At 39.0% G+C, this 23,710-nt stretch overlaps 1 protein-coding gene across 9 annotated transcripts in view; it reads right to left on the reverse strand.

Moving 5' to 3' along the window:
• Positions 1–139: 139 nt before the first annotated feature.
• COL4A5 (collagen type IV alpha 5 chain) overlaps positions 140–23,710 on the reverse strand; it is an 81,094-nt gene continuing 57,523 nt past the window's right edge. For 4 of the 9 annotated variants that reach the window (XM_086850631.1, XM_086850628.1, XM_086850627.1 and 1 more), the window contains 19 exons: positions 22,831–22,980; positions 21,474–21,572; positions 20,393–20,482; positions 19,938–20,077; positions 18,912–19,038; positions 17,638–17,718; positions 16,987–17,085; positions 16,359–16,409; positions 15,419–15,604; positions 8,972–9,105; positions 8,540–8,612; positions 8,319–8,390; positions 7,820–7,948; positions 7,428–7,526; positions 5,976–6,188; positions 5,455–5,632; positions 4,780–4,894; positions 4,316–4,488; positions 140–2,802 (listed from right to left, as the gene is read on the reverse strand). In XM_086850631.1, the coding sequence (XP_086706757.1) occupies positions 2,721–2,802; positions 4,316–4,488; positions 4,780–4,894; positions 5,455–5,632; positions 5,976–6,188; positions 7,428–7,526; positions 7,820–7,948; positions 8,319–8,390; positions 8,540–8,612; positions 8,972–9,105; positions 15,419–15,604; positions 16,359–16,409; positions 16,987–17,085; positions 17,638–17,718; positions 18,912–19,038; positions 19,938–20,077; positions 20,393–20,482; positions 21,474–21,572; positions 22,831–22,980 (2,291 nt within the window). In that variant the 3' untranslated portion in view covers positions 140–2,720. Of the gene's footprint in view, positions 2,803–4,315; positions 4,489–4,779; positions 4,895–5,454; positions 5,633–5,975; positions 6,189–7,427; positions 7,527–7,819; positions 7,949–8,318; positions 8,391–8,539; positions 8,613–8,971; positions 9,106–15,397; positions 15,605–16,358; positions 16,410–16,986; positions 17,086–17,637; positions 17,719–18,911; positions 19,039–19,937; positions 20,078–20,392; positions 20,483–21,473; positions 21,573–22,830; positions 22,981–23,710 lie in introns of all 9 variants that reach the window. The other 5 variants (XM_086850630.1, XM_086850626.1, XM_086850625.1 and 2 more) reach the window with 2 other exon arrangements.

Genomic DNA, 23,710 nt, shown 5'->3' on the forward strand with positions numbered 1-23,710 from the left:
AGACATCAGGAAAAGAGCCTTAACCAGAGCTGAAGTGTTGTCCAGAGCTGCACTGTGGCTAGGTGTTGTTGAAAACTACTTTAAGGCTCCAAAGGTCAAAGCAGTGTTTTCCTTTTTTAATAATAAAGCTGCAAACACAAACGTTTACCTGTAGTTTAATGTTTATATAATGATGGATAGCACCTAGAGGCCCCAACCAACATTTGAGCCCCCTCAATGTCTCTGCCCCAAGGAGCTTACAGTCTAAGCATCAAGAAGCAGGAGAGAATAATAACCGTGTTTTCTTTTATAGATCAGTATGTCTGATCCAGCACAGATAAAGTGCTGTAAGGCACAGAAGGTGCTCTTGAATCTCTGCTGCAGATCTCAAATTAAAAGATGTTCCTTCATGTCTAGACTAATTTTCTCTTAGTAAAATATCACCCCTTTGGAATTCTGTGCCTGAAGCTGATTAAGGTTTGGGACTCTTGTCCACGTCAGTGCCAGAGCTGCAGGGACACAACAGAGACTGGATCAAGCACAAGCACAGCTGCTTTACATACTTTACTTTTCTGTGGTCATCTCACAACTTTGGGACCTGAAGCTGCCACAAGACCAGGAGGTCTGGGTGTTCTCTGTCTGGAATAGGATCTCCTGTCTTGGTTTTACATGCTGCAAGAGAAGCCCAGCTCTTACAAAGAAGCACCAGTTATGCACTGCTTTATTAAACATGGTCCACTCTATCCCATGTCCCCACATCTGAACACTTAGTGTTGGTTGGTAGAGAAGGCTGGGAGAGCCCTTTCATTTGAGAGCTCCTTCGCCTTAGCATCCATTCTTCTACTGTTTTAGGGCTAGGGATTGGTTGCTGTGTTAATTTTAGACTTCTGTGGAGCCAGCAGCAAGATAAGGACTTGTGTTTACATGAAGAGACTTAATATTTTATTTCAGCTTTGGTAACAAGTTCCTGACTTGGAGGTAGCAGCAGGTTCAGTTTATTATTACATGCATCAGCAAACCAAACTAAACTGAGCTGCACACTGCTGAATTCCCACTCTCTACCAACATATATAACTGCAGCTAATGGAAAAAAGACAAAGCTATTATTATTTTGCACTTTAAACTAAAGAACTACAGTTTCATACTTAGTTGAAAGCTTTAGAAATCAGCACCAATCTCACTGTATATCACTGGCACCTGCTTAGTCACCAGTCCTGTCTTTTGTCAAATGTGTAAAACAATGAGATGTCAGATACTCCATGTTTACAGGGATAACTGGAAGGTAAGAATGAACAGCCATTAGCAGATAAATTACTTAACAGTATTCAATAAACAAATACACATCACCTGTATAGAGCAGTACATTAATTCACAAGTAAATTATATTGATAGTTGAGGTGGCATCATACAACAAAACTATTAACGTATTGTCACTTGACAGAGTCCTGCATTGTCAGGGAGCTGTTTACACACAAGGGTAAATGAAATGCTCTGACCATAGAAGCTGAACAGCCATGCATACAAAAGTGATCACTTTTCAGCTATCGCCCAAGTAGTGATACACTTTAGATGTACATAGGAGGATTCTTACAAACTGACATCAGGAAGACTGAATGCACCATCTTTCAAGGACTTTGGTGAACTATACCTGCTCAAGAGTTGCTTTGTACTGTGAATACATTGTGGATGTGCATAAATCCACGTAAGATTAAAAGACTAATTTGTAAATATGAAGGTTTCCACCAGGTTATGCTTTATTTTATTCAGAAGGTATGTATACTATTTTGGATAAACATATGACACCACTTCAAAGTTGAAGTTTCATGTAAGCATCATTCTAAATGATTTGATAACTGGATAGTCCCAAAGGACAGGTTTGGTTAAACCAAACTAATTACTAAAATGTGAATGTGACTTGTATTCTTAAGGATATAGAATATGACTAATAATTTCATATATTTTCATAGAATAAAAAATCCCTTTTCAAGTGGATTGGGATTTCTAAGCACAAATAAAACCACTGGTACTATGGTGTACAACATTTAAAACCCTGATGAAAATTACTTCAGAATAATTGTGCATTCCCCAAATATATCAGGTTGGCAGCTGAGGAAGGAAATGAAAAACTAAATTAAAAAGCTGGCATAAGAGGGGTAAACTCTCTCTGTATCACAGGTTTCATAATAAAATACTGTCTTTTTATTTTAGACATAGGGATTTTTATATCAGTCTGGTTTGTTTCTAGATGACTGAAAGTTTAGATTAAAAAGGTGTTTACACAATATACACATTTCATTACTTACAAAGAGAAATAAGCTTAAAATTTCATATTAAAAATACAGTAGGGTTAGTAGCACCATGAAAAAATGTTTTTCAAAACTGCAGTCTTGTAATTTTAAACATACTCAGTGCGTCATGTTCTTCTTCATGCTCTTGGTTGATCAAAAAGGTGCCATTTTGGTACAGGGAGAGAAATGAAAAATTTCATCTTCTGATCCTTTGTGAACCTTGTGTGTTCTTTTCTGTTTCCAAGAGGTCAATTCTTTCATCTTAGTCCTCTTGTCAAATATGTACTGAACAACCCTTAGTTTGGCACATGAGTGAGGTACACTTGAATTTGCATGGTTAAAACAGTTTGGATTAGTTTTTTCTTTTCTTTCTGCACAGTAGCACCATTGTTGCAGCTGGAAGACAGTGCATCTTAGGAAATTTCAATTGTTTTATAAACATTCTCCGAGATGTTACGTCTTCTTCATGCAAACTTGACAACGACTAATACGTGTCCTCAAGTCTCCAGCTTTCAGTGTCTCTGACTGAGGTTTGCTGGTTGACAGACACAAAGGAAAGGTTGGATTAGGTTTTTCTTTTTTACAGTTCCTTTCAACTTCTACTGAATTCACTGTTTCATACAAAACTTAAGTATGTGAGCAGGGAATGAATCCTGAATTTGAAGGTTTTTCTAAGACGAATCAGTCTGTTTGTTCCCATGTTCCCAGCACCAGGTGACAGATTCTCAGTTGTGTCAGTGTCTTAGTGTCCCCAAGGTATGCTAAGTACCTATTTCAGTCAGGCAGGTGATGGAGCACAAACACAACACGAGGGGGAAGGTGAATTGTTGAGACTATTTCGGGGTTCTGTTTCTGGCCTTTGGGTTACTTAGTTGAAGGATACTTTAACAACACACAGTAAGTACTGCTACAGTCAGAGCTGTGTTTAAGTGGCAGCTTTACCAAATAATTTATTTTTATTTTGAAAGGATAACAAGATGGGAGATTATTAATGTTGTATGTGTGTACACAAGTAAGTCAAATGCCTAGAAGTTTCTTTAAAAAAATAGAATGAAGAAGGAGGTTGTTTTAATGAGAGGGAGAAAACAGTAGAGGCAGAAATCTCAAGGGTGCATGGCAGTTACTAATAAGAAGTTTTCACTGGTTAATTACTAAAAATTAGCTACACAGAAAACAGAAGAGTGATGAATTATCATGTCAAGTTACCCTGATTGTAGACGTTACACAAAATCAACTTAGGGGATACCACTGCTCAGAGCATAGCACCAGCCCTGTGCCACAAAGCTATACTTTTCAATTAGTTAGCACTGGGAATATTAAGAGTTTTTTGTCAGCACACAAATAGGGCAGTAGCTATTTATTCTATGAAAGGAGATGATTCTTCAGTGAAGAATTAATTTGCTACTCAACTTGAAAGGGAAAAAGTTGGAGAAGCTGAGAGACTCCAGCTGAAATGTTGACTGCAGAAATGCTGAGGACAGATTTGCCACTGGTTTTCTTGCAGCCAAAATGTTACCCTGTTTCCTTCGGTGAAGTGTGGAAGAAAATGCTGGCCATGGAGGGTAGGAAACCTTCTTCATACAAGATTTTTAAAAACAAGTCATATGAACCTTTGCCTTAAAAGGTTTAAGTAGAGTTTGTCTTGCCCTTCACTTTTATCCCTTGTATATCTGTGAGCTATCTTTCCAAATATGAGTTTATTGAAAGGTTTGCCAAGAAAAAAAATCGAAATTGTTCTTTTGGGCTTCAAATATAGTAAACACAGTAGGACTACTGCCAGAGGAGGTACTAAACAAAATGTGACTAAGAATTGACAAAAAAAGAATCTGGCTCTTTGCAAAACAGAATGTGCTGTGCCCTAGCAAGTTTTTACATAATATTAAAAGCATACCAAAGAAACACTTGAAAAACCGGTTGTGAGGGGGAAAACAAGCTAAATTATTTCCGTATACCCCTGTAAACAAATCTCTTCAGATCTTTGGAATAAACTCAGTTTCAAAAGCATTCATTCTGGAATAAAGCAATAGGCAAGAAACAGGTTTTCTTACCTGAACATTTCTGAGACCTCAACAGTTGCCAGCCAGAAACTGTATGAATTGGCATAATAATTACAGGTGCCCCGACCATGGCATTCGATGAACGGTGCTGAGCGAAATTCTTCCAAACAGGATCCAGGCGATGCCAAGGCCTGTCCAGAGCCCTCTGCTCCAGCACTCGTGTGCTAGTGGAGGAAAGAAAGACAAACAAGGATCTTAGGTGTTAAAAATTGAATAGCACAGCAGTCAACTACTGAAAAGTCACTCTTCATTCTCAACAGAGATAATGTGGTGTCAGACACCTCCATAAAACATCGTGATGCTGGGATCTTTGTACTGTAAATCTTGGCTACCTTGGTTAGTGATTGAAGGTAAGAGCTTTAAAATGACAACCCTTGCAGTTCTTATCAATGTCCTAAAGCAGCTGAGGACACAGGTGGGCAGTAGCTGCTTCTGGAGTAGGAGGAAGTTCTTACCATCATGAAAGAGTAGCCAATCCAGAGGGAGTCCCAGCCTGAAGGACATGAAGGGATCTGAATGGTCTGACTGTGGACAGCTATCACCATAGCAGGAGCTTCACACACAACACATCTGGACACAGGGGAAGTACCGGAGAAACAAGTGATGTTAAAATATAATAGGAGTATGTTTTACTAAGAATTCTTACACTGAAAAAGGGAAAAAAACTCGCTTGTAAGCAGCTTGCCTATTAATCTAGACTTCTATTTCTCATATATTTTGTAACTGCAATAAATAATATTTTGGAGCTCAAATCTGTCTGTATTTTTACTACATTGGGTAAAATACTGAAGCAGTTCCTGAAACAAAAACTGGAAGCTCAAAAGTCCCCAGGTAAGTGCCTTAATCCTAAAGCAAATGGCTCTCATATTCTTTGTCCTGTCCATGGTGATGTTGCACTGCTGACTACAGAGACTGTTTGAGAAGAGCTTCTACAGCCTCTTATCACTGCTGCAGGGAGATGAACCTCAGCAGACAATTAATACTTTAAAACAAACTATTTGTCTAGTTACTCCCAGGACAAAACATGACAGATTAATCTCTTAATACTCAACCTGTATATTGGAAACACATGGGGTAAGATGTACTATTTATCCAGATATTAAGAGATGTGATGGCCTGCTTTGCCTCACCGGCTAATGAATGGCTGGATGCTTTGCCCAGTCAGTGGCTCCATGCTCATTGGCATCGACTCTGGGGTTGACAGCCAGTAGGAATAGTCATTCCTTGATGCAAAGTTACAAACATTGTTGATGTTGCAGAACATGAAGGGCATGGTGCTGAAACGTCTAAGACAGCTCCCAGCAGTACCTAGACAGTAAGGCACATAAGACAGCAAAGTTTCACTTCATTGCTTTTTATAGCAATTCTTTGAGAACAGTACTTGTGGATCCTTCCTCTTCCTCCTGTTAGTGCACAGCAAGTGCTATCAGATTGTCACCTTGGGGAAAAACTTCACTTCACTTTGGTTTACATTCTTTCATCCTGAATTACAACATGCATCCTCTGCACATCTCAAGATCTAGCAGATCTTGGTAAACAATCCCCATCCTCATCTATGCAATCTCCAAGACTGCTATGTCATCAGAGAATCCAAGCATTTGAAGTAGCTATGACATGTTTCCTCTTAAAGAGAGCATACAGAATATCTCACCCAAATCCTGGCCGTGTGCTCTCTCATTTCCTTGCACATATAGAAGAGAGAATCCATCATAAACTCTTGATGTCCCCTGTGGGCATAGTGGTGTATCGCTGGTCTGGCTGTGCCGAGTTATAAGGAATCCATGAGCAACAGAAGGTGTGCCAGGAGGACCAGGTGGGCCTTGTAAGCCATCAGGACCAGGAGGTCCTTGTATTCCTCGTGAACCTGTTCACATGAGAGAAACACAACACACAGTATTAATTAACAACATTGCTTGATCTTTTGGGACCAACATAGTTCTGAAAAGTTGTTGGTCTCGTGATAGAGTGCTTGTGTGTTAGGGCAGCTGGTATTTGTTAACACTGTCTTCCTGGATTTTGTTTTCATTTAAGCTTGGCTGAATCAGGGAGATTGTCATAGGTGGCTGTAAAAGTGGAACTTCTCTTTGTTGTAGGGGTATTGCAAAATACTCTCAGGACTGTCAGGCACTATGATAACTGCATAATACATGGCAGCCACTGGAATGACTCCAGTCAGCTTCCCACTTCCAAAACGTATCTGCATGCGCAGCTTAAGACAATGTTGAAATATCTTGCTCAAGATCACAAAATAAATGGAAGAGCCAGAAACAGCAGCAAGTCTCACTCCAGGACATGCTGTGTTAACACCTCAACCAGAGCCCATCAAAATTAATAGAAAAGCTGCTGCCAGTTTTAGAATAGGTTACTAAAAGTGGAAATAAGCTACAACAGCCTTGAATGTGAGCAAAAATCACTCAAATGACTGAGAAATGTATCAGAAAAGGCTGTTCTTGAACAGCAATATTAGGATACAAATACTTAGAATACAAAATATTAGAATACAAATATTTAGACTGTGTTATTCTGCAGACTGTTATTCTGAAGACTTTTGTATTCTTTTTATCTGTTTTAATTCTAATACTTTTTCTCACAAGTTGCAGTAGAGAGCCACTTAATATCTATCACATTTAGAAAATTGTCCCAGTGCCTAGTCTGATTTCTCAAATCCTAGTTCAGTCGTGCTAAGCAATACCTACACATGGTAGTCCAATCTCTGACTTTGGTGAAAGTCTTTTATGAAGTCTGTTTTTCCCCATTCGTAATTCCCATGCAAAATAAGCATTATTTTACAAATCTCTCTCTTCAGTTTCTTAAAATCTTCATTATCTCCTCTGCATCATCTGTGCTGCAAAGAGGATGCCATTAAGTTTGGGGTACAGCACTTGACAATGTTACTCAGCAACAACCAGCAATGTGTTGGTGCTGAGAATATTCCAAATGAAAGTATGTTCAGGTGCTTGTAATACTTTTGCATTAAGAAAATCCTAGAATTATGATTTTATCATTATTCTTATAAAGCAAAAATCTTACTTCCCAGTATTAGCCTCCATTCAGAAATGGGAGTCTCTTTTTCCAGTAAGTTTTCATAGCATAAACACCATACCTGGTTGGCCTGGAAGACCTCTCTCTCCTTTTCGTCCTGCTGGACCATCAAAACCAGGAAGCCCATCTCTCCCTGGGTCACCAGGAAGGCCAATTGGACCTAGAACACACAAAAGCATAACTGAAATAAAGGCTCTTGTAATCTCACTACAGGAATCTTTAAGTTGTCAGTGACTCATCTGTTACTTCCTTCTGATACATAAGAGAAAAACAGCCCATTAAACCAGATGTATACGGCGGAATCCTGTGTTTATCTATTAGCTATTAACCCACATTTCTCTTTTGCCCCTTGCTGAGCTCAGTAACTCATCTCTGCAGCCTGTGCCATGTCACTGGCACTGCCATCTGCACACAGATACACTTTTGGACCTCTGCAGCCACCTTGGATCATACCTGGCAATCCCTGTGGCCCTGGCAATCCAGGTGGCCCTTTGGACCCAGGCTGTCCTGGTGGACCTGGGGAACCAGGATCACCTTTGACAACAATGCTTCGTCCAATGGTACCTGGTAAACCTGGTGGACCTGAGAAAAGGAAGATTAATATTAGATAAACCAAGGTGGAAGACAGCATTATAAAGAGTTTATTTCAAAATCAGATGCCAAGAGCTCCATCATTGCAAAAAAGAGTAAGTGTAAATATAGGATAAAAAAGTGCTCTTGGTGACTCCCTCTAAAGACCCCTCTCACAGGATTTAATCCGTATAGACTGGATACAGAGTATAAAACATTTTAGAATTACTTGTAGGGGCTAAAAAGTGCAGGTTGGAATTGTGTTGAAGATCGTGTTCACTTCACTTTGACTACTGGCTGAGACCAACTAAGTCCTACATTTATGTAACAAATTCTACTGACAGGGAATAAAAGTGACAGTGCCCATACCCAGGACTCCTACCTGGTGGGCCCGGCAGTCCCTGGCTGCCTGTGAGGCCAGCAGGTCCTGCAGGTCCAGTGGGACCCTTCATACCTGAAACATCAAATTCACACAGTTACCCAGTGAAAGAACATGCTGTTTTACAAAGTCTGCTGCAGGAATGGCTTAAACAGGCTTTTACTGTGTCTGGAGGATTTTGCTCAAAATGCTAGTTAAATACCTGGGAATACCCAGTGAAATACCTGGGAATCCTGGAACGCCTGGAACCCCGGGGTCACCCTTCATTCCATTCAGACCTGGACGACCAGGATCCCCCTGAAGAGAAGAGCCTCACATTATTCCCTCAGCAGTTCCAGAGAACCAGAACGGAACAGATGGCTGAAGACAACCAAACACACTGGGGGCTGTGGAGGGCTGAGTCCATGGGGGGCTGTCAGAGTGGGCATACAGCTGCATCAACAGCTCCAGCTCCCATGGGAATATAGGAGGGACGTCCTGCCTAGATACTGGGGGATAGCTAAGGAAAAGAACCTCTTCCTTGCTACAAGACAGGGTGTTAGCTACCACATTTTGTCTTTTATTTTATTATGTTAAACTGCATGTTCCACCCAAATATATTCCATTTTTATTTGATTTAAAAATTAACTAGGGGAAAACTCCATTTCTTGTCCTACCTGGCGTCCAGGTGGTCCTTGATCTCCCTTTGGACCAGTCAGGCCAGCTGGACCAGGTGGACCTGGGTTCCCTTTTTCCCCTTTAAGTCCTCCACTGCCTGGTGGTCCTCGTGGACCTTCTGGGCCTGGTGGACCTTAACATTGCAGAAAAAATACGCACACATCAGTATATATTATTCATTCTCCCCAAGTTTGTACCTTCAGTGTTTAAAAAAAAAAAAGAAAAAAAAAAAAGAAAAATAAAGGCATTTTGGCTTAACTTCCCAGCTCTATTTCAATGCTAAATTCAGGGTAAACTGAAAGGAACACAAATAAAAAGAAATATTTGTACTACCCAAATCAGGAACCAAGGCCCCTTATCTAGCTGATGAAGCAGGTCTTTCCAGAAGGCAGTGCATCTCACCTGCATTAGCAGCTTACTGGTGATCAGACCAGTGCATTTACTAGGAGCCAAAACTCCCAAAATTAGATGGTACAAATATCCCCTCTGCTGATCTTCATTACATTCACCATGTCTTCAGTGCTTCTTAACAGCCTGAATTCGTTTTGTAAGCTAGTCTCAACACTTACAGTACAGTGTAAACACTGTAGTGCTGCTTTCTTGTTAGAATTTGACATACCTATTAAGGAACACAATGTCTCCTGACTGCTGAGTAGCAGGAAGCTTGTCATTCTGCCCTGCCTACATAACAACCTGAGTTGCAGAAACTTCCTTATGTTGAATGACTCTCCCTCCAACTGATTTTTTTTAATCTTGAGTGAAATTACACTATATAAATCTAATAGAGAAACTGGGCTGGTCCTTAAATATTTTGCCTTTGCTATAGCCAGGTTAATCCAAGGTAAAGTAGTGGGTATAAAAGGAACTTCAGTATCTGGAGAACTGAAAGATGAGAGCTTCACTTTTGTCCCACCATATAAATGGAAGGTAACCAGTATTAATTTGTGGCAAAATAAACTGTAAGCAAGTGCAGAGACAGCTGATAACAATTTACAAGTTAAGAGCTCACAACTGGATTAACAAAAGGATTTTTTTTTGCAGGACGGTGCTATGACATTGTCTCCTGTAGTACAAATCTAACAACATTTATCAGTGTGCTGGATTTTCAGTTCTCCTGCAGCCTTGAATAACTTAACAACTCCTTTGGCATCCTCATAGTGTATACCCAATGGATAAATTTGATGATTTGTATTTCTGCATGCAAATTTGAATATAAATTCCTTCCCTTTTTAAATTAACAGCAATTTTGTACCACACATATCCTGTAGCAGTTTCAGCTACAGAAAACATCCCATCACCATCATGCAAAGATTTTTTTGTGTTCATTTTGCTCTTTAGTATTGGTCTAGTACTGTACACATGCAAAATAATACCAAGTTACCATCTGGGGCATGCTAATCAAACACATACAGTCTGCAGAGTAACCACAGCCCTTAAAAAGACAATCACAGATTTACAGGAAAACATCTGTTTCTCTTACATCAAGTGCAATGCAGTAAAACAAATTGCCCGAGTTAAGAGTCTAACCTGGAGGACCTGGAAGGATCAGAGTTCACCAAAGCCCAATGATCGATGTTAGAAGGGTCAGACATCAAACAGTACAAAACAAGATTACTAGTTAGAAATAGTACAGATGACAGCATATACACTACACAACAACCCATTTCACCAGCATGTTTTGTATTTACAATATAATCCACATGCATGCATAAAACCACACATGAATACACAGTCATAGGTATTTTCATATACAAGTTATTCTGGTGACTAGGCACTACTGAAACTAATTTAGCACTTCATTTAACAGCAAACTTAAAGCTTCACTAGAGAATGTATTATTGCTTTAACCTTACAGCTAAGATCTATAACTGGTTAGTCCTGCTTACAGTAGGGTTTGGGCTATGTAACCATTTCACTGACAATATTCAGCCTCACAGGGCCCAGAGCTTGGCAAATAGGTAAATTGTGAATTACAACTTACTCTTGTGCAAAATTCTGCTTTGGGCAGGAGGGAAGTGTGACTAACAGAAGGACTTATCACTACTAATCAGGTATGAGCCTCAACTATCTGTGAATACAATTGCAGGACTGAAGAGTAGGCTTACAGCTTCTTTGAAACTGTAAGCAGGATTGACATGGATCAACCGGGCTGCAAATGCTGTAAGCAAAAATACAGCAGAACTTGCAAATTTAGAATTTGTTGTCTTTACTGTTGGCATTATTTTGTCTTGATAAAAATATTTCAAAATTTACCTGCTCAAGTTTATATGGAGAATGGCATGTGATAACATCCTTAGAAAAATTATTTAAATGTCCTCTCTCAAAAAATGAGCTGGTTGTCCTTACAATGCCACTAAGTTAATACGTATTTTAGGTCCTGTGCCACTTTGCATCTTTCATGTCAGTGAAATAATTTAAATATATCAGCATATCACCATGCAATTTGCAGCTAAAAACTACAATAAATACACATCAGCACTATTTCTTACGTATTTGGTAAATTATTTTAAATAGTAACTGTAATACAGTTGTTACAAATAATGGTATGGGCATTTCATCATTACTGTTAAGTACTTACAAACTATATTTCACTGATAGGTAAGTTTTGCTATGATTTATAAATCAGTCCTATACATGTTTATTACTGTAGGATTCTGGCTGATCACAGTCACAGGGTGGAACAAAACGTGATGCAATTGCTCAGCTCCTCTCAGCAGCCCAAGATGATTCCCTTTAAAAGTGTGGCTACTGCTTGGGTGACCACAGTCAAATTAGAAGTAAAGCCACATTCCCCTTTTTTTATGATATAGCTGCATAAAGATACAATTCAAACATCAGGGGTATCACATTTGCTATGTCGTGGTGCTTAGGAGAGCAGGCTGAAAACTAAAATGTATTCCTTTATTAAATTTTCATGACAGTTCTTTACTGCCTGAAAGTCATCATAGCAAAACCTAAAGGCATAATTATTATTAAATAGATATACCAAGCCATTTTCAGTCTAGACACAGATGTTGCTGTGGCAATTGTCAAAATTGTCACTTCCCAAGTGCCAGTTTATGCTCCATGCTGATACACAAAAATTACAATAAACATTTGGAAATGACTATGTTCTCACCAATTCTGTCCTACTGCCCTAGTGCCAGGGAGGTCACAGCTGTGAGTCTTATTTTCATTGAATACTTGTAAAAGGAAGAACTTTCCTCATTTCCTCTAAACAGGCTGGTGAAGCGAAACAATGGAAATAAGGATTTCTCTGCACTGAAAACTTAAAAGGCTCTAAGTTGGGAATCTAAAGCATCACTGTTAGTCTAAATAAATTTTCCTACAGATGCTGTTGGTATAAAAAAAGCATCTAATTTATTTAAGTCACTTGAGAGTGTCCAAAATCAACAGTAGCAGGTGCTACAAAAATGACTACTGTCACTTGCCCAAGCTGCAACACACAATTATGCAGCAAGGCATGGGAGGACAGTGCAATGTGCTTTTTAAAAAAAAAAGCTGAAAATCAGAATATATTGTTTCCAACTGCACTGAGGAAAAGGAATGCTAAAACAAGTTTCACAGCTGGGGATATTTTATAAAAGCCTTGCAAATGTAGACCCACATGGTCTTCCACCATGGCAGAGCAACTGTGTCCTTCCAATGTCAGTCCACAACAACATGGAAAAGATGGCTGAAAGCCAATTTTGAGCATTTTTTTCTCACCACAGATTAAAAGGTGTGTCTGAAACATGACTCCATATATCTCCATTTAGACACTACAAAAGCAATACATTCATTTTCATGCAAAGTTATTATTTTGGAGTTACAGAGCTAACCTGAGGGACCTGGGAGTAGGGGGTCAGAATTCACCAAGGTCATCATTAGAACAAGGGGGAAAAACATCAAAATTGTTAGAAATATCAACAAACTAACATATTCAACTAAACCTTTCTTTTTAGATTTAGCTCAATATTCTTTTACATACAGTATGCAAAATACCAAACTATTATCATTCATAGCAAGGAAGATAACAGCAAGTGAAGTAACAGCAGTGTTCCACTGCCCTGGAAATTGGCTTAATTTTATGATGAATTAATAAATATATCCCGACACAATCAATGTTTATTTTAGGGGTAACTCAACTGGAGTCAGAGAGCTACATCATGTTTGACTTCATCTCTTTTACTAATCTTAGAATATACCCAGAAGTCAACAACAAACACTATATGCAAACAGCTTCTGGTTTTGTTTCTGTCCCTAGAAGGGGTAATTTGACATCCACACAGCTGCTTTATGAGTTTTATGCCTTATGTTGAAATGTTACAAAATCAGCATTCCAATAATCAGCATTCTGTTATCCTTGGAAACAAAAGGCTGGAGTGCTGATTGTACCAGAACTGCAATAATAGTTTGGTTTATCCACATTAGTTCACACATAACTGAGCAAAGCAAATGCTTCACTTTATACATTGCATGCAACAAAAATGGAAGAGAAAGAAAGAGAGAGAGAACATGGCTGAACAGAACCTCACTGGTTGTTTCCCCTGCTCATAAACCTGCACAAAATGAGTCTCACCATTGCTCCACCTTCCCAGCTGATCAGAATCAGTAAACACTTGATTTAAATAGGGAAGTGTGAACAGGATGAGCAGCTCCATAAAACCCCAATGCTACAGCAGAGCAGAAAATCTCAGTTGGTACTTTTATTATACCTCAGAGGTTGTTTAGCCTGGTTTACTTTTAAAGACTTCTTTAACGTTTGGAGATATCCTCTGTATAAGAAACTTTTAAAAATGAAAGCCTATATCATTATGAACCAATCACTGTCCTGAGCCAAAATTTTAATTGCTGCACTACTCTATATACAGAAGAATTAACAGAAAATCAAGAGCAAACTGGGCTACAAATATGCTGTAGGGATGTTCCACTGCCTGGTTAGAGCCTCTGGGGCACAGCAGGGAGTCAGTTCCTCCGGGAAAAAGTGGGGAGGCACGAACTCCTCATTCCACTAACCAAATAGGAAACCAGGAAGACATTGTGATTGGCTGGGGATTATTAACCCATAAAGTGGTTGTTCCACATCAGTCACACGCAAAGCAGGTTTAGGATGAAACACAATGGAAGTAGTTTTACTGGGACTAAAAGAAAACCTCATTATACTGGCAAACAGCACCCCAGTTCTAAGGTATTGTGGATTAAAACCAAATGTTTATGACTCATTTTTTAAATGCCCAGTTAAGTTATAGTTAGGGTATATGAGTTCATAGCCTATTCTGCAAAAGAAAAAACTCACATTACCATTGATAATAACATACAATTCAATTGCAGCTCTAGGGAAAATATTTTTGATAAAATTCCATTCAAAAAAACATTATTCAGTGTGACTGCCTCCTCTTGTGTCAGAAGCAAGCATGTTGAAAAAGCAAACCTTTAAATCTTTCCAAGTGTATGCTGCAAAGCTAAACTCTCCCTTGATATTCAAAAATCAACAATATCTGTGTTGCAGCTATTTTACAAATGTACTAATCCAAAGCTAGCTTTCCTCAGAAAAGTCTTTAAATGAAAGACTAATTGGAGGGCAATAAATAAAAATATTACTTCACCATTAATATGTAAAAGAAAAAATCCCTGTGATCAACCAATGGCTTGGTTTGAAAGCAGTCTCCTTTAGGGAGAATATCAAGCCTATTATGCAAGATGAATCTTAGACATAACAAAGTACTTCTGAATTAAAGATCCAGGAATAAGCTTGAACTGGAGCTGTGTCAGGTTAATTTGAATTATATTTTTTGAAGAACAGTATCTAAATGCAAACATTCTATAACACAAAATAGAAAACAATTTCTAACACAGGGCAGGTAATTGCTCAGCAATGTTAACTCAATGTAGTTGGCATTCCCAGAATTAGTTGGCACAGGAATAAAATGCAAACAAAGATGAACACAGCACAATGGAGCATGGAGTCCACAGGAGCCACGTGACACAATGGAGCAATGACTTTTGTTACATGGCTTGGAGATGAGGAGCAGTACCCAATCTGAACATGCTAGGATGCTAGTTGGAATTTGATTTTCATGACTCTTAGAATGATGGGGTTTGTTACTTTTGGTTTTTTGTGTGTGGTGATGTTTGCTGATCATGCAACAATACTGCAAAGGTCTCAGATGCTCAGGGGTTGTATTGTGCTTGTAAGCGATTATTGGGGCAGCATGCGGAGAACCTCCCGCATGGGAACACGTTTGATTTTTGCTGCCAGGCATCAGAAATTTAGAAAAACTGAGGCTAGTTTATTTATAGATGCTGGGTTTTTTGGCAACAAAAGTCTCTGGTTGCCCATGCACCTATGCCATGAGGCTTGACCTTATTCATCCAAATAAACTGAGCCAATTTAAAGGCTGATGACCTACCAGCAAAATATCAAAGTACTGGCAGATGTTCACAGATATGGATTGTGCTCTTACCTGGCCTTCCTGGAACACCTGGTGGGCCAGGGCTACCCTTAGGACCTTCCAGAGGTGGCCCTGGTATTCCTGGTGGACCTGGTGGACCCTGCAGACCAGGGAATCCCTGGAAACCTGGTTCTCCCTTCAGACCTGGAAGTCCAGGGGGTCCTGGTGGGCCAGGTAACCCCAGTTCTCCTTTTTGCCCTGTAAAAGGCCATTTTTGTGAATACTGTTATGAATTTCTATAAAGCCCAAAAGCCAGCTTGCAAAGCCATTTCTCTCTCTTGCAGAAGGTACAGGTCTGGCCACAACTCCCCTTATTTGCAGAGTGAGACAGTGTAAAATTGGGTAACATTCAGAAAAGAGTGAGGGCTAATAATTCTGTCAGGAGAAAGCACTATAGCTTAAAACATTAAAAAGTCTTACTAAATCAGTGATGCTGTAATTCATCATCCTTGGAGACTGTAAGCCTACAAATAAGGCTTTCTGTGAAGAAACCTGTCAGTATTAAGACTTCATCCTTTTTTTGAGATATTGTTGAAAATTAAGACATACTTGCAAAATTTTCAAATAAGCCTGAGTAATTTAGGAGCTTTAATGCTACCAGAGAGAAGCAATGTACCAAGTACCTGTACTTTCAAAGCAGCTTAATTTGTCATCTATTGTATGAATACTTTATTTACTGACACAAACCAGCAAAGTTTCACACAATGCAGTAGGCCATTGCTCTGTGTGCATTTATTCTGGCTGCATAATTGCTAATTTACAAAATATAGAGGTGAGTAATAAAATGTCTTTATTGCTGTGGTTAATTTAAAACAGTCTGGTAAGGAAAAGAAAAATTACTTGTAGTTATAGCATTCATTTGTTATAGAAAATATAACACCCTTCTTGTTTTTAATGTGTAAATGTATTTTACATTGAACCATTTTAACAGAGGGCAACAGAAAAGCTTTACCTGACAATCCTGGGAGTCCTGGGGGTCCTGGATGCCCAAAACCTGGTAGACCTGAAAAAAAGATAGATAGAGACAAAAATAAGTATTTAGCTTTCAGGTCTCCAGGAATGGGAATATGAGGCTTAGAACAATGAAAGTGCAGTTCATCTAAATAAGCAATTCCTTGAGGTTACATGGATTCTCATTCACTCACCATCTTCCCCAAAGTTGAGGTTTTGCTACTGAATGCATCTGTAACTTTCCTAAGTGTTTCCATCCCTTCACAATCCATGCTCTTTTAGATTTTGGGAGTCACTGTGTTTGCATTTTTGTTTGAAGATCTATCTTTGTAGCAGGGATTACACTGTTTATCCACTGTGTAAACTTAGCTGAAGCAATAAAGCTAGCATAAAATACAGGAACAGGGGCTGGTGTTAAAGCCAGGTAATAAAATCCAGGAGAGCTGACTGAATTCTTGTCCTGTGCTTCCCTGGCAGCTTGGCAGCCCCTTTTGTGAGCCACCCAGCAGCCAGGAACCACAGGAGTGGCTTTGAAGGTGTAAGGGCAGTTACAGGAATGAAAGATTAGAGCACGCAGGACATGTCAATGCGGAGTGGAGAGGAGGAAAGAAACAGGAGGGACACCTAACCTGGTTCACCCTTCTGACCCGCTGGTCCAGGGATACCATCTCGACCAGGTTGTCCCTTTTCTCCTGAAGGACCAGGAGGACCAGGACGACCAGTATCACCTATAACAGGGACAGAACACATTAGCACAGGCTTGCCTAAACTACAGTAAAGAAAACCAGCATCCCCTTCACCACCATCTGAATCTAAAGGTGTGGTAATGCAATGAAAGATTTACAGGGATGTTATCTTAAAATTAAACCTCTCTCTCTCTCCCCTGACAATTTAGAAAAGGCTTTTAGGGCTGTGAATTTTCAAGCAGTCACTGTTTGCTAAAAATACAGTGCTTTTCTTTAGAATAAATTAGGATTTTGCTCCTAAAAATAGGTTAGACCACTGTAATACTTAGCACAAATAAAGCTGGTAAGTACTGAAACAGTTAATTTTTTTTTCAGCAGCTAATGAACGGACAGCAAATACAAATCCTCAAAAGAAAGCTAAAATTTCTTTCTTTACTGTTTAATTTCAGTGAATTAAGTGCATGCAGTGGTGTCTGAGCACCCATGTACATGAAGATTCATTTCCATGATGCTAAAAAGATAAGAAAGGAAGTGCCTTCATGTGTTATGTTTATCACAGAAGCAGCTGATCTCTGCTACACTGTCCATGCTCACCTACTGGTCCAGGTGGTCCAGGAAGGCCAGGAGTACCTGGAGGGCCCTCAATACCTTTTGGTCCTGGAATTCCTGGTGTTCCTGTAAAGCACAGGCATTTCAATCAAATAATGAACAAAACTGACTTTTCAGCAGATCTTGAAATGCTACAATCTGAGATGCCCTGAGTAAAAGATACTGTATTTATGCTAATTTTGCAGATTTACAGCTGGTCAAGGAGATAAAATATAAAACAGAGAATGTACAGAAACAAAACATACTGGTAAAACTGCCCTTACTGCTACTCTCAAGCCTCCTCTTAACTGTTGAGTGTTCATGGCCAAAGACACAGCAACTCTGGCAAACTGCTAAGAAGTTATGTTTCTGCTTGACAACAAATTGAAAACATTATGAACTGGGATTGAATAGTCCTTCCCCGATCCTCTTTTCCTTTCCTGAAAAAGGAACTTAATAAAAATGGCCCTAGAGTTTACGCTGGATTCTCACCCCTACACCATGAGCTGGAGGCAGACAGTGCCTGCTCTGAACAGCACCCAAGCCTGCCTGATCTGAAGGTAGCATCTCAGTACACATTGTGGCTGTTCAGTCTTTTAAGCATGACATGAAGCAGAGGGTAAAAATTGCCAGGTTCATGATCAGGTTTTGTTTTCTTCTAAGCTTCTTGTTGTTAGAACCACAGTTGTAAATTCCATAATTTTCTACATCAAAGCAGCTCAAGCACATTTGTAGAACATCCTTTAGTGCGGTAAATGCAGCAGAGGTAAAGTTTTGTTTCCTTAAATTTTGAATGAAAAAGCTGACATACACCTGTGAACAACCTCTTTTAATATTTTTTAAAGAACAAAGTCCAAAACCTAATCAAATATTTCAGAGATTTCTCTTTAGAACACATTTTTTGGACAATAAATGCTACGAAAAAAAGTGCTAAGTTTTCTGGGATGGCACGTTTTTATTGATTCCTGAAGAAAAAATATGGATACTTTTTTTTTTGGACCCAAATATTTGGTGTTACAGGAGGTAATAGGGAGTGCTATGTAGAGTATTAACTAACACTGCTGCTCCATCCCCTCAGAGCAGATGAATGATTCCAGAAGGCACTCATAAAGAGATGCATTCCCACACTTTTGCAGTGACAATTCCAACAGCACAAAGCTTAGAAGCAGCAGATTGCCAGAAACTCAGAAGCTGGAGTCTCCCCCAGGTTACCCACTGTGTTTAGCTGTTTGTGCCAATATTAGCAAGAGGGGAAGTGAAAAAAATCTGTTGAGAATTACCTGGGAATCCAGGAAGACCTGGTTCTCCTTTTGCACCTGGACTGCCTGAAAATCCAGGCAAACCAGGACTTCCAGCTATACCTTTAGAGCCTGGACTACCTGGGTATCCAGGCAAGCCACGATCTCCCTAGAAAACATTAAGCAGAAGTAAGAACCCAGACTTTTTAAGATACAAAAGCCCTTACTGTATGTTCCCCATCCTACCATCACATCAAGGTCACAAGTATATTGTACATACCTCTCCTCATACCCATTAATGTGAATGATGTCAATACAAAATTAAGGAAAAACATCAATAGTAAAGACTTCAACAGTTTTCCCCTATAATTGTGTACAGTATCATAGTTTTTTCTCAGAACTGACATTAAAGAAAAATGTATCTTCCTTTCTTCCAGCAGGAGCACAGATTTTTACCCCAAGGTAATGCAGAATAGAAAAGAAACCAGTGCAACTTTAATCATACAATGTTTTTGCTAAGTTAATTGTGCACATCTATTGCAAGGCATCAGTGAAGACTGTTAGACATTCTGAAGATCTTTTTGTCACTTTTTTTGTGGGTGGCAGAAAGAATGATATAGGTAAATACTAATTTAAACAATTTATACAGATTTTAAAATTTAAAGCAGCAGTAACCATGCTATATTAGTAATTTCTTCTTAAATGCACATCTTAATTTTTTAGGAATTAACTACATAATTAGACAGGGGGACAATGAAATTAATTGTATAAATCCCTAGCAACTAGGAAAGTGTCACAACAAAGATAAGGCCACTAAGCAAACCCAACTTGAAAAGTCTGGTAAACAATCTTCCCCTTTAAACTGATTATGTTATATATAAGTATTTTCACTTTTAAAATGATAAATTTTTATCTCACATGAAAAGTCAACCCTGCCTTTTACTAATATATTTATATACATATTTACAATTTTACATAATATATATATTAAGTAATAGTTAAGGGGGGAAAATCAACAAAATCTAATTTCCTCATGGAATTTTCAATTGAAAAATTTTGTAAAGATACCTTTGGTCCAGGGGGACCATGGATACCAATGCTTGAAAGACCAGGATCACCTTTCTCCCCTTTCAATCCAGGAAATCCCACAGGCCCAGGCTGCCCCGGACGTCCTGCTACTCCTTGGCTGCCTTTAAGCCCAGGAGCACCTGTCCAGAAGATAAAATGAAATTTAAAAAAACATAAATAAAAATTCTGCATTAATTTACAGAAATCATTCAAAGTACAGCAACCAAACAAGAAAGGCCTAACAATTTGACTGGTTGGCTTTGAATATATATATTTTTTACTTTTAAACCAAACTAAAAGAATTACCTAAAAATCTCAATTATGTATGTAAGGCTTTATGCAATCCTCATCTTTATTGCTATTATTACATACTAGACACAAGCAGAGTCATCTTTGGAGTATATAAAAGGAGAACATTGGCCCAAATGAAGTAAAATTCAAGCACAGAAACTAACCTGGAAGGCCCATCTCTCCCATAGCTCCTTTTAATCCTGGAGGTCCTGTTGGTCCTGGCTGCCCAGGAAGCCCCATGTCTCCCTTGGGGCCTAGGAAAGGTGTGATTGAGTTAATTAATGGCAATAATTACAGGTTTCTGATATCCATACACTCTCATATGAACATGCTTATTACTTGATTACAAGCAATGGATTTGGTGTTCCTTTAGGCCTCATATTGCTTTTCCAAACTTATTTGTGCTAAAATATTCAACACCTTCAGTCTGTCGCAAGCCAAGATTTGAACAGGGCCACTACTTATTTGTTTTGAAGATTAGTCTAATGAAATAGGTCAAATCTCAGTCCTGAATTTAATCACCATTGGAAGGATTCAGTACTGGTGTGACATGGTCTCTCAGGTGTTCCTCTGCAGAATGAAAACATTATCTCTTTCTTACATGCAACAAGTATTCAGCAGCTTTTATTACAGAATTAAATGCAACCTACAATGCCCAAACTAGTTAGAGTCTTGGGTGGTTAACAATATTCCCCAAGCCAAACAAAATATTTAGATCAAACTCTACATTAGACACAGCAATCAAGGACTCAAGATTGCAGATAAATTGTTATAGATGTAGGGAGAAATGGTGTGAAACAGAATTAGTTTTCTTTTTTGCAATTCTTTAAAGCAAATATATGATACCCAGACAGCCTTTGCAAAACATCAATTTGGCCATTTTCAAAATATAATGCTTAGCAATATACAAAATGAACATATGAAATGAAAGTCCTATTGGCAGATTCTCCAGTCATGTTGCTTGCACAAGCAGCAAGTACTTTTCCAGTCATCCTAAAAGATACCTTAATATTTAGTGGGATCATTTTAAACTGATTTTTAAAATCAGTTAAACACAATTTAAACTGCTCTTGGATCTGTTGAAGGAAGGAAGGAGCATGTGTTCCAAAACTGTGCTGCAGTTTAAAGTGCAAATCCCTAAGGTTAGCTTAGATGTAAGTGTATTAACATCCCAACTCCTTGTGATAAATACACATGCAAATCTTTATGCATCAAAGCTGTCCAGCTAAGGCCTTGTTTACTGACCTGGCAATCCTGGCACACCTGGTGGGCCATGAAGTCCTGGTGGGCCTGGGTCACCTGGGAGACCTTGATAACCTTTCTGGCCTGATAAACCAGGAATACCTCAGGGGAAAAAGATACATTTTATTATTATTACTATCACTACTACTGTATGTTTTCTTTTACCATGAAAGATCAGATGTAGCTATCGATGAATAAAAAACCAAGCAGAAATTTTTCTTCACTAAATATAATTCCTCCTACCTTAGCAAAGAAAAGTACCAGAGAACACAAAATATTTGCTCTGGAAAATTTAAAATTACTAGAGAACAGGAATAATATAAGTAAGGAGAGAAAAAAATAACTTAATGACTAACACCAATATACTTCAAAGGGCTGTGTTCTGCATGAGCAGACTGCATTCTAACCTCTGCGTTCACCCAGGTTATGTATATTCAAGTTAAATTACATTGCTACACCAAAATCACTTTTGGAGTAATACATTATAAAAATTAATGCAGGTGTTTCAGCAGACTTTTACAAATTCTATGTGGCTGTTATTCCATAAGAACTTTGTGTTGTCCTGCTGACATAGTTAAACCTTCCTTTCACAGAAGAAGAAAAATAGTGTCTTAGGATCCTATCTAGGCTTGCAAAAATTTTATACAATAGGTAAATTAGCACAATAATGGCTGGGACGACATTAGGGAAAAGCATTTTGGCTCTTTTGAGGGTAGAATAGTTTTTACTCTTCTAAACACTAAATTAGAGTTCAAAGGAGACATCAGAACTCTTGGTGGGGGATTAGGAATGAGGGCTGGAGAGGAAGCCAGCAAGAGTGAGAGAACACAGACTTGAGAAATATCTCCAGGCTGCCAGCTTCCCAAGCAGAAACACACACAGAGATGACATTCAGTTCACAGGTGGTACAGAGAGACACCCAAAGGGAGAATACAGAGATGGTGCATGAGCAGATGACCCGAGCAATTTCATCCCATATGGCAAAGACCCAAGGGCCTTTGAAACAGCAGGAATGCAGCCAGCACAGCAGCTATGACAACTTTCTCATCATGCTTAGGGATAACTCCTAGAAGATTGAATTGTAATCCTGCTGAATGCACCTTAGTGCTATTACAAAATTGCCACATGCTAAATAATAGTAACAGCTAATGAGTGAGGACATTGCAAACTAATCATTAAGAGGAACTTGGTCACAAAATTTATTTTAAAAAAGCCTAAATACAAGGCCCTTAAACCACATCTATATTCCAAGTTAATTTTTTTCTGTAAGAATGAATGAACAGTAATGGATTCAGTCACAGCTCACTACTATGTGTAGAGGACAAACCACCTCCCCATATCCACATGCAAAGTTCTTTACCTGGAACACCTGGCTCGCCTTTTTCTCCTTTTGCTCCCAGCTGTTTGGGATCAATTGTTCCGGGTGGACCCGGCAGACCTGCTTCACCTTTGATGCCTTTCTGCCCCATTGGACCAGGAGGCCCTGGTGGACCAGGTAATCCACTATTACCTACAGTAGGTACAGCCAACAAAATGAAAAAAAATAAAATCCTTAAGGTAGGCTAATGTATTTGTCATGCTTTTTCTTACATAGGAATTCCATGATTTATTCATGATGTTGGAATTCACCAAGTGACCAGGCAGTTTATCAGAAGGTACTCCACAGCATCTTAAGCCCTGGAACAAAGCTGAGTGAACGGTGTGCGCAGGGTGTCTGTCAGCTCTGGACAGCAGAGGAAGCAGCTGTGCCTGTCTGACCCACATCAAGAGTTCCCAGAGCCCCACCACGCTGTGCCTCTGGGACAAAGGGGTAACAGCTACAACAGCTTTGGATTCAGAGCCTCCTTGTTCTGGAGAGGTGAATCGGGTTTTCTTCTACCAAACTCTTTCAAAATTCATCTCCAACAAGGGGTTTGGAAAAATGCAGAGAAAAGAGACTCTCTGTGATACCTATATAGCTAATTCTTGATGACTTCATACCCCTAAGCTACTGATTTTCTTCTTCCTGCTGTTTTAAGCAGACTTAAAACACACTTCAGAAATATTGCCCTACTTCAATGCCATTGATTTGAAGGAAATGTTTCTAAAGTAGTTAACAATTCATGACATCAACTAAATAGTGATTGAATGCTATAGCTTAAAAATGCAAAGCAATTCTGAATATCAGCACTGTCACAAGACAATAACTTAGGCAGGTCCCAGAAATTAAAACCTAGATATTAGTATTACAAAACCTCCAA

This window comes from Cyanistes caeruleus, chromosome 14 (genome assembly GCF_971803275.1).
Source record: "Cyanistes caeruleus chromosome 14, bCyaCae1.hap1.1, whole genome shotgun sequence".
In the NCBI taxonomy this organism is placed as follows: Eukaryota; Metazoa; Chordata; class Aves; order Passeriformes; family Paridae; genus Cyanistes; species Cyanistes caeruleus.